The sequence below is a fragment of the Anabas testudineus genome, chromosome 13, assembly GCF_900324465.2.
Source record: "Anabas testudineus chromosome 13, fAnaTes1.2, whole genome shotgun sequence".
Taxonomy (NCBI): domain Eukaryota; kingdom Metazoa; phylum Chordata; class Actinopteri; order Anabantiformes; family Anabantidae; genus Anabas; species Anabas testudineus.
The window spans coordinates 235,077-251,587 of record NC_046622.1 but is presented as its reverse complement, the minus strand read 5'-3'; the positions used below and the strand labels follow the sequence as shown (position 1 = coordinate 251,587).

At 44.5% G+C, this 16,511-nt stretch overlaps 1 protein-coding gene and 1 long non-coding RNA gene across 4 annotated transcripts; both read left to right on the top strand.

The window, feature by feature from the left end:
• Window positions 1–581: 581 nt before the first annotated feature.
• On the top strand, window positions 582–2,613 carry LOC113173379. The gene is made up of 3 exons (XR_003299820.1): window positions 582–760; window positions 957–1,097; window positions 2,283–2,613. It is a non-coding gene; the product is annotated as an uncharacterized LOC113173379 (long non-coding RNA).
• A 5,177-nt stretch (window positions 2,614–7,790) lies between these two features.
• Window positions 7,791–15,782, top strand: mmp23bb (matrix metallopeptidase 23bb). Of its 3 annotated transcripts, XR_003298975.1 has the most exons (9): window positions 7,791–8,177; window positions 10,476–10,588; window positions 12,531–12,670; window positions 12,840–13,007; window positions 13,314–13,478; window positions 13,625–13,735; window positions 13,876–14,002; window positions 14,505–14,759; window positions 15,172–15,782. XR_003298975.1 is itself a non-coding variant. In XM_026363347.1 (8 exons), exons 1-8 carry the CDS (start codon window positions 8,133–8,135, stop codon window positions 14,695–14,697), a joined length of 1,062 nt encoding a protein of 353 aa, XP_026219132.1. In that variant the 5' UTR covers window positions 7,791–8,132; the 3' UTR covers window positions 14,698–15,782. The 3 variants fall into 3 exon arrangements, 1 of the variants encoding a protein (XP_026219132.1); XR_003298976.1 differs by lacking the exon at window positions 15,172–15,782 and having other exon boundaries at window positions 13,876–14,226; window positions 14,505–14,592; XM_026363347.1 differs by having other exon boundaries at window positions 14,505–15,782.
• The last annotated feature ends 729 nt before the right edge of the window (window positions 15,783–16,511 follow it).

Below are 16,511 nucleotides of genomic sequence, written 5' to 3'. Positions count from 1 at the left end.
GTTGCTGTCTACAAAAGTACTCTCTAAAAGTTCTAAGAGCTCCCCGGGCGCTGTACGTAGCTGCCCACTGCTCCCCCCAGGGGGATGGGTTAAATGCAGAGGACAAATTTCATCTGTAACATGTAAAGGTGACAAATGACAAATAAAGGCTGTTTCTTTTCATAGTGTAAATTTACCTTTGTACTTTAGTACTTTAAAGAGTCTTGAACTTGATGCTGTTAATAACATGAATGTTTGAGTGTGGTCCAGGTTTGTTCCTCATGTGTCTCATAAATCTGATTCTGCAGAATCCAACATGTTCAGTTTAATTCATGAACAGATTCAAGGAGAGAAAAACTTCAACAACCTGATTTCTGAACCGTTACTGTCACAAACTGAATCTTTAGTTAGTGGAAATAAAAAAATAATAGGTGGAGCTACACAGCAAAGAAATTAGTTTTAAAACCTCAAAGTTGTACTTATCTATATTACTTACAATATACATTAGTAAATTTCTTACTTTCCACCTTTTTGAGGCCAGCAGTAGTATTGGAGTTGTAAAAACATGATACTGTAAATGTGTATGTGGGGATTTTCACAGCTGAAAAACTGACAGACACCCTGCTGCCCCACCCGCCCACCACAGAGCAAAGAGGAGCAGTCTCAGATCACCAGCCAGGTCACAGGTCAGATCGGCTGGAGAAGACAAGGAATCAAATACCAAAGAAATGAGCTGTTTCTGGATGTGCTGGAGAGCGCACCCAGCTCATGTCTCCACAAGGTAACGGACAGTACTACTGCAGTACTACTGGTATTGTAGTACTGCACCTGTACTATACACTGCTGATGTTGCTGTCAGTCAGAATGGAGAGTATCTGGATGGAAAGTATGAACTCATTAGGTTAGAGGTCACTCAGCAGCAACCGTTTATCAGAGACGGTACAAAACGAAATCTGACTCAGTGTATCTGTTCTCAGGTACTGAACCACCAAAGACATCATCCTTCCCTTCAGAGTCATCCCTCTGGTCAGAGAGGTCGGCCGGACCAAACTGGAGGTCAAAAAGGTAGTCATCAAGTCCAACTTCTGCTGTCCTCACTGCTGGCTCAGAAGATCAAGGTAGGACCACATGGGTTCACAAAACCCCCGTCTGCCTTAAACCTGACAGCAAATCCAGAATAAGTTTTACACATCAACATGGGATGTTTCCATGATTCATAGCTCCCATTAACGTTTAAGGTTTAAACACTCGGTTCACTGCAGTAAACACTCAGGTCACTGTAATAGCAGTAAACACTTGGGTCACTGCAGTAAAAACTCGGGTCATTGTGATAGCAGTAAACACTCGGGTCGTTGCAGTAAAAACTTGGGTCTCTATAATAGCAATAAACACTAGGGTCACTGCAGTAAAAACCCGGGTCACTGTGATAGCAGTAAACACTCGGGTCGTTGCAGTAAAAACTTGGGTCTCTATAATAGCAATAAACACTAGGGTCACTGCAGTAAAAACCCGGGTCACTGTGATAGCAGTAAACACTCGGGTCACTGCAGTAAAAACTTGGGTCTCTTTAACAGCAGTAAACACTAGGGTCACTGCAGTAAACACTCGGGTCGTTGCAGTAAAAACTCGGGTCACTGTAATAGCATTAAACACTGGGGTCACTGCATTAAACACTGGGGTCACTGCATTAAACACTCGGGTCACTGTAATAGCAGTAAACACTAGGGTCACTGCAGTAAACACTCGGGTCGTTGCAGTAAAAACTCGGGTCACTGTAATAGCAGTAAACACTCGCGTAACTGCAGTAAACACTCAGGTCACTGCATTAAACACTGGGGTCACTGCATTAAACACTCGGGTCACTGTAATAGCAGTAAACACTGGGGTCACTGCATTAAACACTGGGGTCACTGCATTAAACACTGGGGTCACTGTAATAGCAGTAAACACTGGGGTCACTGCAGTAAACACTCGGGTCGTTGCAGTAAAAACTCGGGTCACTGTACTAGTAGTAAACACTGGGGTCACTGCATTAAACACTCGGGTCACTGCATTAAACACTCGGGTCACTGTAATGGCAGTAAACACTGGGGTCACTGCAGTAAACACTCGGGTCGTTGCAGTAAAAACTCGGGTCACTGTACTAGTAGTAAACAGTGGGGTCACTGCATTAAACACTCGGGTCACTAATAGCCGTAATCACTTCCTGTCGATCAGTTTCCTTCCTGCTGTGACTCAGTGACCACATGATTTAAATAAAGAAAAATTCTGATTGGATTAAATAACGCCCCTTCTCCCCCCAGGTGTTGTTTGCTCCGTCGGGTCTGAAGGTCCACAATCTGAAGGTGTTTGAGCCGAAGCTGAACTTCAGCGATCACAATATCATCAAATGGGTTTGTTACATTGGGCGGAGCGGCATCTACGAGACCCACTGCTGATACCGCCACCTGGGCTGATGGAAGAGACGAACACTCTATGACATCATCATTGTTGTGTGTTACCTGAGCAGGTTTGTGTCTGCTGACCTCTTCACATCTCTTGGGCTGTGGTCCGAGCAGATGGTTTCATCTGGCTGGAACTGGTTTCCTTCTTCTGCCTTTGCTGTAAAACGGTGAATAAATGTTTGATCTGAAACCAGCGAGTCGACTCTTTGTTTTGACAGTTTGATCCGCTCATTATTTGTTTTACAGTCGATACCAACAGATGCACTTTACTCTGAAACCAACACAAACATCGTGTTCTCTGCTGGTTTTGTGACAAACACAGCTGTGAACCGTCTTTGATCGGTATAAATGATGATCACATAGAAACTGGTTCTTCTTCTCCGACTAAACCTAAAAGCAGGACAGACTATCCACTCGGTTCTGTGCAGCGCCGTAGTTACAGAAATCAGTGGAAACTAATGATCTTGAGCAGACTTCTGAAAGAGCAGCAGTTCATAAACCAGATGGTCAGTGGTTCAAGTCGTGGCCACATGTAGATGGTAGAAACATCTCATATAAACATGAGGATCTGGACAGTGACAGAGTTTTATGATTTTGCCTCAGTAGTTCTGAAACAATGATAACGTCTGTAACACGTAACAACAAAACGTGACTGAGTCTTCACTAAAATAGTGAACAGTGACATTTACCTTCCTCCATCATCAGGGGCTCAGCAGTGTTTGGACCAGGAAGCTAATGGACTTCAGGAGCGTGTGTTTCTGTATATTTCTGTATTTCTGTGTGTATTTCTGTGTTTCTGTGTGTATTTCTGTGTACTGTGTGTATTTCTGTGTGTATTTGTGTTTCTGTGTGTATTTCTGTGTGTATTTCTGTGTGTATTTGTGTTTCTGTGTGTATTTCTGTGTTTCCGTGTGTATTTGTGTTTCTGTATATCTGTGTGTATTTGTGTTTCTGTGTGTGTTTCTGTATTTCTGTGTGTATTTCTATTTCTGTGTGTATTTCTGTGTTTCTCTGTGTATTTCTGTGTGTGTTTCTGTGTGTGTTTCTGTGTGTATTTCCGTGTACTGTGTGTATTTCTGTGTGTATTTGTGTTTCTGTGTGTATTTCAGTGTGTATTTGTGTTTGTGTGTATTTCTGTGTTTCCGTGTGTATTTGTGTTTCTGTGTGTATTTCTGTGTTTCTGTGTGTGTTTCTGTGTGTATTTCTGTGTTTCTGTGTGTATTTCTGTGTGTATTTGTGTTTCTGGCAGGCAGTCCAGTATAACAGTTAATGTCTTTAAGTTAATGTGGAGTCCAGTTAGTTATTGCAGGCAGACTTGTTCCATTCCTGGACTATTGAGCGTTGAGTCGAGACCTCCAAGAAACAGCTTCCGACGTCCGCCGAGGCCAAGACCGACATCATAGTAGCTTGTGACCAATCCAGTCTCCAAACGCATCCCATAGAGCAGACGGTGGATCCGAGCGACGAGATCTCCAGCCAGAAGTTGGGCATCAGGACGAGTCAGACAGGTCCAGAGGGCAGAGGGTGGAATGACGTGTAGCGACAGAGAGACAGGAAGAGGGAAATAGAGAGGTAGAGAAAGAGAGAGAGAGAAGAGGAGAGATTGCAGTTAGTTGTATTCACAGTCGGATAAAGTTTGAGGTGAATGTATATTTAGAATTGTGCAGCAGGGACTCCGGCAGGACTAATTATGACAGCCTAACTAAAAGGGTGGGTTCAGAAGGAAACACAGACATGAGGGCTCCCTGGGATGAAGAGCAACCGAACACTTCACCATCAACAAACCTGAGTGATCAGTGAGAGTTGGGAAGACAGTATCTAAACATACCAGTTCACCATAATGCTCTACGTCCATGAGTCCTTCCCAAATCTATTTACAAAATGCTAAATGACTAAATAAATAGGTTTTCAGCCTAGACTTAAACACTGAGACTGTGTCTGAGTCCCGAACGCTATTTGGAAGGCTATTCCATAACTTTGGGGCTTTGTTAGAAAAGGCTCTGCCCCCAGCTGTAGTTTTTGTGATACGAGGTACTGACAGGCAGCCAGCATCCTGTGATCGAAGTAGGCGTGGTGGATCATAAGACACTAGCAGTTCACTTAGATACTGCGGCGTAAGACCATTTTATTTCAGTGTGTTTCTGTGTGTGTTTCTGTGTTTCTGTGTGTGTTTCTGTGTGTGTTTTTGTATTTCTGTGTTTCTGTGTGTATTTCTGTATTTCTGTGTGTATTGCTATGTTTCTGTGTGTATTTCTGTGTGTATTTCTGTATTTCTGTGTGTATTTCTGTGTGTATTTCTGTGTTTCTGTGTGTATTTCTGTGTTTCTGTGTGTATTTCTGTGTGTATTTCTGTGTGTATTTCTGTGTTTCTGTGTGTATTTTTGTGTTTCTGTGTGTGTTTCTGTGTGTATTTCTGTTTCTGTGTGTATTTCTGTGTGTATTTCTGTGTTTCTGTGTGTATTTTTGTGTTTCTGTGTGTATTTCTGTGTGTATTTGTGTTTCTGTGTGTATTTCTGTGTTTCTGTGTGTATTTCTGTTTCTGTGTGTATTTCTGTGTATATTTCTGTATTTCTGTGTGTATTTCTGTTTCTGTGTGTATTTCTGTGTTTCTGTGTGTATTTCTGTGTTTCTGTGTTTATTTCTGTATTTCTGTGTGTATTTCTGTATTTCTGTGTGTATTTCTGTGTGTATTTCTGTGTTTCTGTGTGTATTTCTGTGTGTATTTCTGTGTGTATTTCTGTGTTTATTTCTGTATTTCTGTGTGTATTTCTGTGTTTATTTCTGTATTTCTGTGTGTATTTCTTTGTGTATTTCTGTGTGTATTTCTGTTTCTGTGTGTATTTCTGTGTTTCTGTGTGTATTTCTGTGTTTATTTCTGTATTTCTGTGTGTATTTCTTTGTGTATTTCTGTGTGTATTTCTGTTTCTGTGTGTATTTCTGTGTTTCTGTGTGTATTTCTGTGTTTATTTCTGTATTTCTGTGTGTATTTCTGTATTTCTGTGTGTATTTCTGTGTGTATTTCTGTGTTTCTGTGTGTATTTCTGTGTGTATTTCTGTGTGTATTTCTGTGTTTATTTCTGTATTTCTGTGTGTATTTCTGTGTGTATTTCTGTGTTTCTGTGTGTATTTCTGTGTGTATTTCTGTGTTTATTTCTGTATTTCTGTGTGTATTTCTGTGTATTTCTGTGTGTATTTCTTTGTGTATTTCTGTGTGTATTTCTGTATTTCTGTGTGTATTTCTGTGTTTTTTTCTGTATTCCCTGTGTATTTCTGTGTGTATTTCTGTGTGTATTTCTGTGTGTATTTCTGTGTGTATTTCTGTGTGTATTTCTTTATTTCTGTGTGTATTTCTGTGTGTATTTCTGTGTGTATTTGTGTTTCTGTGTGTGTGTGTGTGACAGATGAATGGACAGAGATGTAATTAAATCCTCGTTCTTCAGTCCTGGGTCGGACTCCGTCTCTCTGAGTGACACGTCACCCGGACTCCAGTTGTCTGGCCTCTGTGTTGACTGGACTGTTGCCAGGGGGCCCCGGGGCCCAGACCAGAAACATGGGGGGGTGTTGGGAGACTCCTCCATGGCCACTTGAAGTAAGTTTCTGACAGTTTCTGGGTCAAGAAGGAGAGATGAGAGACTGGAGAACAGAACAACTGAGTTCTACTCTAAGTTCTACTGAGTTCTACTCCGAGTTCTACTGAGTTCTACTCCGAGTTCTACTGCTGCTGAGATTTAAAAATAAAGGTCCCGCTCGAACAGACTGAAGTGAGTTTTTAATTGTCATCATCCAGTTATTTTCGAGTTCACTTGGCTTTTTGGACAAAATAAGAAACCAGCCAACGTTCTCCGTTTCTCTCGTCTGAGCTGCTGAAGCTCTGAACTTCTTCAGACTAGTTTTAGGCTTCTTGGTGTCCCCCCTCACTTCTCACCTTCTCACCCGGTCTCTCAGGTTTAGAGGACGAGCTGCTACCTGTCAGCAAGTGATGTCATCTAAAATAAAGTTTCCAGAAGTGGACCCAAAGTCTTCTGTGAAGAGCTGTGTCACAGAAACTGTTCTGATGAGCTCAGCGTCTCATCCAGAGCTCTGCTGCACGTTAGGATGTGATAAACTGCTGGGAACAACATCCTGCTCTGTTCTGGTCTCAGAAGATCTGGTCTCGGGTTTCTGTGGCTGTATCGATCGGTGGCAGACTGACTCTAATGAGCTGTTTAACATTCAGCGTGTTGCTGCAGCAGTTTGTCAGGGTGAAGGTGACCGAGCTGGACTGGGCCTTGAGTCTGGAAGGAACAGTATTAGGGGGGGGGGGGGGTATGTCTGTTCCTGCCAGAGAGAAGCTTACCACAGTTCTACTGTAATCAGGGTAGGCGCAGTACCAGTGCCACTGTGAAAAAGTACCTTATTACAGGTCAAAATCAAGGTCACAGAGTCTCCAATGAAGCTCATCGCTGCCAAGAACACATTTAAAGTCCTGAAACCCTCAGACCTGGTTCTGGATGTGAATCTGAAGCTGAAGTCTTCATCAGTCTGACTGCATCATGTTCAGGTCTCTGCTGAGCTGCAGGTAGCTGCTGTAGTTTCAGTGTCCATGTGGACCTGGGTTGGTTTGGTTTTGGACAGACTACATGAACTAGTCCTGACTAAAGGTCAAAGGTCACACATGCAGAGACTGACCGACAAATCAAATAAGTGTGACACAGGAGAATCTGATCCAGCAACACATTAGTGAGACTCCAGAACCCATGGTCCCAGTCTTTCCTAGACCATTTTGGTACTGTGGACTGGGTTCCTTTCTTTCCTGGATTTAAAACCTTCAAATGTTCGGTCTGACAATCACAGGATCCACGGGAGTCCGGTTTTACCACAATAATGTTTATCAACTGGTTCATTGGGGACTTCAGGTCCACCTTCATCAGTAAACTGAATTTTAAGGCTATGAAGTAATAAAACTGAGACCTGCAGTAGAGTTTAGTCCCTCACTGCAGGTCTCAGGTCTGTGCATCTGATACAGAACTCTTAGTTCTGATCACATTGGTTGTCACCACCATCATCAGGTCCAATTGTATTCGGCTGCTGACCAGGTCTGATCTTAATGGGGAACAGAACCTGTGGAGGTTTTCAGAGGTTCTGAGGTCGGTTGTCCTGATGGTCCAGAGTCTGCAGCAGCGGTGGCTGTTTGGACAGATGTTCTGCACATCTGGATTGCTGCTGCTAGGTAAACACGTCGGGGTGACCCCACCTGCAGTCCTGGACTCTGAGGGTTCTGCTCCTCCACCGTGGGAATGAAGAGGACGAGTCACTTGGCAGCCAAACGGTTAAACTCCGCTCTCACACACCTGACCCCGCCCCTCCGGACCAGCCCCTCCGCGGCAGCGAGCGCACCGTCTGGGAACTTCCCTCAGTTTGTTCCAGAGCTGAACGGGACGAACCGGGTCCCTGGGACCGACCTCTCCGGACTCTGAGCTCAAAGGGTTATGTGGTCAAGAGGCAGAGGGTCAGAGGAACGGGTGGACGCGGAGAGACTGACGGGACTTCTCTGGTTCGGACCTTTTGTCGCCCGGGACAAGACGAGAAGACGAGGTGCGAGTTTCAGGCGTATCTGACTCGGTTCTTCTGGACCAGAAGGTTCTGACGAAAGCTCTGTGCGTGGAGACGGTCTGAGGACCGGCGGGTCATGTGTGGGACCGTGCAGGGTCTGTGAGTCCAGTTCTCATCATGGACCCGCTTCAGCTGCTGCTCGTGATGATGACGATGATGAAGGTCAGTGACCTGAAGATCATCACGGTACAAGTACTCAGCTTCTGAGTACTTAGAGTATTATCAGCTACTTAGTTTGAGGTTGTTTTACTTACTCGTAGGTTACTTTATCTTTCTGTACTTGTACTGCACTACACACCGGAGAAAAATGTAGTACTAATACTGCACTAAACAGTACTTGTACTGCACTAGACACCGGAGATAAATGTAGTACTAATACTGCACTAAACGGTATATGTACTGCACTAGACACCGGAGATAAATGTAGTACAAGTACTGCACTAAACTGTACTTGTACTGCACTAGACACAGGAGAAAAATGTACTACAAGTACTGCACTAAACAGTACTTGTACTGCACTAGACACCGGAGATAAATGTAGTACTAATACTGCACTAAACGGTATATGTACTGCACTAGACACCGGAGATAAATGTAGTACAAGTACTGCACTAAACTGTACTTGTACTGCACTAGACACAGGAGAAAAATGTAGTACTAATACTGCACTAAACAGTACTTGTACTGCACTAGACACCGGAGATAAATGTAGTACTAATACTGCACTAAACAGTATATGTACTGCACTAGACACCGGAGAAAAATGTTGTACTAATACTGCACTAAACAGTATATGTACTGCACTAGACACGGGAGAAAAATGTAGTACAAGTACTGCACTAAACAGTACTTGTACTGCACTAGACACCGGAGAAAAATGTAGTACTAATACTGCACTAAACAGTATATGTACTGCACTACACACCGGAGAAAAATGTAGTACTAATACTGCACTAAACAGTACTTGTACTGCACTAGACACCGGAGATAAATGTAGTACTAATACTGCACTAAACAGTATATGTACTGCACTACACACCAGAGAAAAATGTAGTACTACTACTGCACTAAACAGTACTTGTACTGCACTGCACATCAGAAGGAAAATGCAGTACTTCTACTGCACTACACATAAGAGGAAAATTTAGTACTAGTACTGCACTACATGTCAGAGGAAAATGCAGTACTCCACACTGATTGGTGACAAATGAAAACATTGATAATAATTTATTTAATAAAAATATAATAATAAAGTTTTTGTAATGTGTTTAAGCGCCATAACGGCTGCAAACAATCTGCTGATTAATCAAGAAAATTATCAAGTGTAAAGTAATCGATTACTTCTCACACATTAAAGTAATCTGTACTGTTTACTGCAGGAATACAGAACTAACAGAATTGTCTTTAATCATTACTTTTAATACTTAATAGATATTTGAGAAACATTTAAAATGCAGGACTTTTACTTGAAATTAAGTCTTTTCAGCTTAGTATTACTTTCACTTACATTGGGTATCTGAATACTTGTACTATAAATCAGAGGTAAATCGTATACTTGCACTACATTTATACTCAATAATTACTTTTACGTGAAAAACATGAAACTGCAGTACTTTACTGTTACCATGGTGATAAATTACTGCAAGTTTTAGTTGAAGTGGAATCAGTACTGAGAGGAAACAGAACCAGGAACAGGAACAGAGGAGGTCCAGAGTCCAGTTCACATGTGGGCGACAAAAATGTGTGTGGGAGGGGTGAGGGAACAAAGGAAGAGCAGACGAACGAGCCGAAGACGAGTTTCACATCTGTGTGGAATCAGTCGCTGCCACGTCTCTGGACAAACCCTCCATGTGTTTGCTCCCGTTCTTCTTCTGTCTCCTGTACAAAGTGCTGATTCTCTCAGTCAGAGGAGCTGCAGCTGATTGGTTCGTGGTCCCAGGTGATCTTAAAACCTGTGAGAGCAGGCACACAAGCTTTACCATCACAGCTGGTTCTGGTCTAGTCCACATGTCTCATCCAGCTATGACCTTATCACCTTCCTTTCACCTGCATCGTCCACCTGTTCTTCATCCACCAATCAGGTCTTCAGTACCTTACAGACCTGTTAGTTTTCTGGTCTACTTTAGTCCGGATGGGGATTAGTCCAGACTTCACCTTGTGTTTTCTTTGACTGTCTGTAAGTCAGCCTGCAGCTGCCTGTTAATGTCAGTCCGGGTCTAAGTCTGAATCCAGGTCCTACCTTCCTGAGGATTTCTTAATGTGACAGGACCCAACAGACGAACAGAAACCTGCAGCCAGGTGCTTAGAAAAAGAAAAACTAGTTCATTAATTAACCGCTGCTCGTGTTGACGATAACGAGTTCTGCTTCTGAGTTTTAGTGGAAATGTTGAAATAACCTGAGGTGGCAGGTGATACAGGATCAGTTTAATGATTGGTTGGTTGGTTGATGTGTTTTTTTAGACGTCCGGCAGCAGCAGAGTGACGGAGACGATCACCGAGAGAGGAACAAGAGACAGACGTTACGTTATCAACCCGCTGGGACACAAGTGGACTCACCACAACATCACATACAGGTACAGGTACAAAGCCAGGTAGAGGTACAGGAACAGAGACAGGTAGAGGTACAGGAACAGAGACAGGTACAGAGACAGGGATAGAGACAGGTGCAGGTACAGAGACAGGAACAGAGAAAGGTACAGGTACAGAGACAGGTACAGGTACAGGAACAGAGATAGGTACAAGTACAGAGACAGGTACAGGTACATGTACAGGTACAGGCACAGACACAGACACAGAGACAGGTACAGAGACAGGCACAGGCACAGGTACAGGTACAGGTACAGAGACAGGTACAGGCACAGGCACAGGTACAGGTACAGGCACAGGCACAGGTACAGGTACAGAGACAGGTACAGGTACAGAGACAGGTACAGGCACAGGTACAGAGACACGTACAGAGACAGGGACAGAGAAAGGTACAGGTACAGAGACAGGTACAGGTACAGAGACAGGTACAGGTACAGAGACAGGGACAGAGAAAGGTACAGGTACAGAGACAGGTACAGGTACAGAGACAGGGACAGAGAAAGGTACAGGTACAGAGACAGGTACAGGTACAGAGACAGGTACAGGTACAGAGACAGGTGCAGGTACAGAGACAGGTGCAGGCAGCAGCAGAGTGACGGAGACGATCACCGAGAGAGGAACAAGAGACAGACGTTACGTTATCAACCCGCTGGGACACAAGTGGACTCACCACAACATCACATACAGGTACAGGTACAAAGCCAGGTAGAGGTACAGGAACAGAGACAGGTAGAGGTACAGGAACAGAGACAGGTACAGAGACAGGGATAGAGACAGGTGCAGGTACAGAGACAGGTGCAGGTACAGAGACAGGTGCAGGTACAGAGACAGGTGCAGGTACAGAGACAGGTGCAGGTACAGAGACAGGTGCAGGTACAGAGACAGGGACAGAGAAAGGTACAGGTACAGAGACAGGTACAGGGATAGAGACAGGTACAGAGACAGGTACAGAGACAGAGACAGGTACAGAGACAGGTGCAGGTACAGAGACAGGTGCAGGTACAGAGACAGGTGCAGGTACAGAGACAGGAACAGAGAAAGGTACAGGTACAGAGACAGGTACAGGTACAGGAACAGAGATAGGTACAAGTACAGAGACAGGTACAGGTACAGGTACAGGTACAGGTACAGGCACAGACACAGACACAGAGACAGGTACAGAGACAGGCACAGGCACAGGTACAGGTACAGGTACAGAGACAGGTACAGGCACAGGCACAGGTACAGGTACAGGCACAGGCACAGGTACAGGTACAGAGACAGGTACAGGTACAGAGACAGGTACAGGCACAGGTACAGAGACACGTACAGAGACAGGGACAGAGAAAGGTACAGGTACAGAGACAGGTACAGGTACAGAGACAGGTACAGGTACAGAGACAGGGACAGAGAAAGGTACAGGTACAGAGACAGGTACAGGTACAGAGACAGGGACAGAGAAAGGTACAGGTACAGAGACAGGTACAGGTACAGAGACAGGTACAGGTACAGAGACAGGGACAGAGAAAGGTACAGGTACAGAGACAGGTACAGGTACAGAGACAGGTACAGGCACAGGTACAGGTACAGGTACAGAGACAGGTACAGGCACAGGTACAGGTACAGGTACAGAGACAGGTACAGGCACAGGTACAGGTACAGAGACAGGTACAGGCACATGTACAGGTACAGGGAACCATCTCTCAGTTTTTCAGAACCATCTGCAATAGTTTATTTCAGAAACAGCCAGTTCCGCTTCCTTTTGGTCAGTTCCACCTGGACTGGGTGTGTTGGCCTGGTAACAAAGTAAAGGTGCTGTCACGTTTCAGTGACGAAAGTGGGTCAAAGTGTACAAACTGTAAGAGGATTCTGATCTTGACTCTGAGATACCTCACTCAGGACAGGAAAAGCCACTGACCACTAGACCGCCTGTCTGTGTGTCTGTCTCAGGATCACCAAGTTCCCCAACACTCTGAACGTGGAGGACACCAAGAAGGCCATCAGCATCGCCTTTACCAAGTGGAGTGACGTGTCTCCGCTGACCTTCACCGAGGTCACAGACGGAAACAGCTCTGTGGATATCAGTATTGGTACGAGATGAGGCGTTTAAGGACTGTAGGAAAACTACAGAGCTGTTTAACCTTAACCTTAGTCGTCTGACAACACAGCGTGTTCTCAATTCGTGCATTTGAACAGGTCACAGTGAGGTGGTTTTCAAAGGTAAACATGGACAGGTGAACCTCTGTGTGTGTGTTTTAGGTTTCTACACCTTTAACCACACCGACTGCTGGTCGTCTCCTCTTCACCCGTGTTTTGATGGCCTGAACGGCGAGCTGGCTCACGCCTTCCTGCCACCTCGAGGAGAAATCCACTTTGACAACCACGAGTTCTGGATCCTCGGCAAGTCCAGGTTCAGCTGGAAACAGGGTAACTGTACTTAAGTACAAGGAGTACAGTCGTAGTACTATGAGTTGTAGATGTGGTTAGATTCTGTTAGAATGGAGGATCAGACAACTGATGCTGGTGACCAGGATGTTGGTTTCCCATTGAATCTGGATCTTTCAAAGTAAAAGTCTGTTTCCTGTTTGTTGCTCCATCGGAGCTGTGTTGGAGGGAAACTTGAAAGCGTTGGGTCTTTCTGGGACAGAATAACCTGTGTTTGGATGATATGTATTTAAGGGTTTCATGAACATCAGTCTTCCAGTGTCACGTAGACTGACTGTGGTTCTGCAGGAGTGTGGCTCAACGACCTGGTCCAGGTGGCGGCTCACGAGATCGGTCATGCTCTCGGTCTGTGGCACTCCAGAGACCCCCAGGCGCTGATGCATCCCAATGCCACGTACACCGGACAGAGAAATGTCGCTCAGGATGACGTGTGGGGCATCCAGAGGCTCTATGGTAACGTAAAGCTTACAGTGGTACTGAAACTTGGTCCAGGTCCAGATCAGACTTCATCATGGACTTCAGTGGACCAGTGAGAAGCTGCTGTTTTTTTAGTCTGCCTTGTTTCAGAGGGAAACACTGAAATTACAGTTTGTCCGCAGGTTGTCTGGACAAGAAGCGAGTGTGTGATCCCTGGGCTCGACTCGGCTTCTGTGACCGGAGGAAGACCTTCATGAAGAAGAACTGTCCACAGCGCTGCGACCTGTGCTTTGGTGAGTCCAAATCATGACTCAGGTTTCTCCTCCATTATGAGAGGGACTGACACTTGCTGAAGAGTCCGACAATTCTACTGAGGTTCAACCATCTCTCATATAACGCTCATTTCCTGTGTGGGTGTCGTTTCCTGCCACAGAACCTCTGGAAGCGGTTACCACCCCGACGCTGCCTCCACCCAATGTTAAGATCAAGATGGTTCCTCGGGGAAAGGTGGTGGGTTTCCGCTGTGGAACCAAAAATCCCCGCTCTCCACCAAAAGTCAGGTCAGCTGATCGACAGTGAGGGAGAGTCTGTCAGGAACAGAGATAAATGGATCAGTGATGCGACTTCGCAGCGGGTCTTAATGTCAGACAAATAGAACCTCAGATGAGGAACACAACTTTTTTTCTTTTCATTCAACAAAAATGGGTTCTAACTGTGGAACCTGACTGTACAGCCAAACAGCGGATCTGGGGCATAACAGTGAAAACCAAACAGAAGCATTAAGGTAAACGACAAAGTCAGAGACGGACCGAAGAGTATGTAACTTGGTCTTTCTGTTCTGTGTAGTTGTCTGAGAAAAAACAGCAGCTTCAGTTTTCAAACCAGAAATGGTTTGATCTGATCTGTTAAAAATGTCTTTGCTGAGGGTGGTGCTAGAGGAAACATCATGAAAACATAACGAGTTGATTGTGTTGAAGGCAGGAACGAGGCCCATTAATCAGTTTTTGTGGAAACTTCCTGAGCATCTGTCATCTCATCTGTCCCCGTATCTCGTTTCTCCAGCTGGTATAAAGACGGCGAACAGATCCTGACCTCTATCCCCGGGTACATCGTCATGAAGGGCCGAGATCTTCGCATTGTCGCCAACGAGTTCAACGAGGGTGTCTACACCTGTCGCATCCATCGACGGGGCGACATTGTATCTGCCAACTCCTGGTCTATCCGAGTGAAACCAGAGCAGCCGTCCAACAGCTAAAAGGACGAGCTGGATCTTTGTAGGACGTTCAGTGTCTTTGGCAGAGACCTCAGGGGAGGCAGGTGGGGATGTGTTCTTCACAGTTGGTTCACCAGTACACAAACTGTTTTTGATTGGGAATTATTTATGTGGGCATAAGGTAACTTTTGTGTAGTTCTCGAGATACCCGGCGTGAGGTTTCACGTAGCCCCTCGTCCTGTAGAACACGTTGCAGCTGGAAAACAGGAATCTTGAATCTTGAAGGAAACAGGAGGTTTATGTAACTGATGATCGTCCCTCAACGTAACCGTTAAGAAAAGATCGGACTTAACAAAGAAAAACACTGAACCTTAACTTTCTTTCTTCAGAGTCAGAGGATCCTCTTCTAATTCTTTAGATACCTTTGTGTTTCCTTTTCACCCATTGTTCTCTAGATTTATTCGATTTAACGATGTTTGTCCAGACGGCGTCTTATTTCTTTATTTCCTTCTTTAGACTGGGTCACATTTCTTCACCTGCCTGTGGGAAAGAAAACATGATGCTGCTGCTGTAGAACCAGTGTTGGGTCCGGAATCTATTTTCGTTTCGGGTTTCCAGGTGGGGAATACCTGGATCCACCGAACTCTTATTGAACCTTTTCTTCTTGTTCATAGTAGATACAGAAAACTTCTTACACCAGACTGAGACTTTTCTACCTGAGCTGTGATGACACTGGATCATCCTGCAGCTGTTGACTTATATCCAGGATCAGGTCGTGTGTGCAGAGAGGTCGACGGTCGCAGATGTTTTCACTAGTTTGAGCAGATTTATTAATTTACGCAGAGAAACAAAGCAGCTCGCCTCTGTTCATCCTGTGAGACACATAAAAACCGTCTTAATCCAGAATCCAGTTTTAACTTGAGGTCTGTTTGTTAAAATAGTTTTACATTGTTTTGGATTAATTTAATAAAAGTATGGATAATTGTTGCCTGTTCTTGACCACAACACAATAAACTTTAAACGTGTGCAACACTCCACCTATTCTGTTGTTCACTTTCTTACTGTGAAATAGTCATTACTGATGTTTCCTCCATTTAGAGCAACAAACTGTAAACCTGATTAACGTGGACTCCCCCAACAGTAACTGGCTGTGAGCGTGTTTGGAATGAAGCGGCAGCTTTTTCACAGAAACAGGACATATAATAAATCCAACATCATATCTGCACAAAAATATTGCAAAACTATTTCTGGGTCCACTGTGAAAAAAAGGACCAGAACCAGAAATCACTGTGTAGAGTCTTTTTGGTTTTCTGCTGTTTTCTGTCTGGGTGCAGCACTGTGTACACAGGGACTCCAGATCTGGTTCTTCAGCTCCAGACCATACCAATCAAATTATCTGCAGAATTTTGGTACTAAAAAGAAATAATTAAATAATTAAACTTATTAGTGATGAGTTAAGAGACACTGGTGTTTTTTCAGTTCTGACCTTTATCCTCATAGTCCTCTAACACTACTGTTTCTACCCAAACGGCGCCACCGTGAGGAGAAACCGAGTCGCTGCATCAACTGTTAGTCACAGTGAAACAGAAAAGTGGACCAACTGGATTCTGAATCCCAAAACAGAAAACACGTGTTCTGATACTAAAACAGATCCAAGAAGAAAAAAACACAGATCTTTATTTTAAAACTCAACAATAGACCGTGTGATTTATAAATGGAGTTTGGTGGAGTCAAACTACCAACCTGACATTCCTGCTTCAACACCGAGAACCAGGACTGGACCAGGGGTTCCAGGTTCCAAGTCCCCCACCAGTCTGCAGACCAGGTCTGCAGGTCTGAACCCCCAAAAACAGAAA

Bases quoted from the DNA above. Each gene is read 5' to 3' on its own strand.
- mmp23bb (XM_026363347.1), top strand. From the start codon at position 8,133: ATGGACCCGCTTCAGCTGCTGCTCGTGATGATGACGATGATGAAG. The intron at 8,178-10,475 runs GTCAGTGACCTG...GTGTTTTTTTAG, and splicing joins TGATGATGACGATGATGAAG to ACGTCCGGCAGCAGCAGAGT. The intron at 13,008-13,313 runs GTAACTGTACTT...GTGGTTCTGCAG, and splicing joins CAGGTTCAGCTGGAAACAGG to GAGTGTGGCTCAACGACCTG.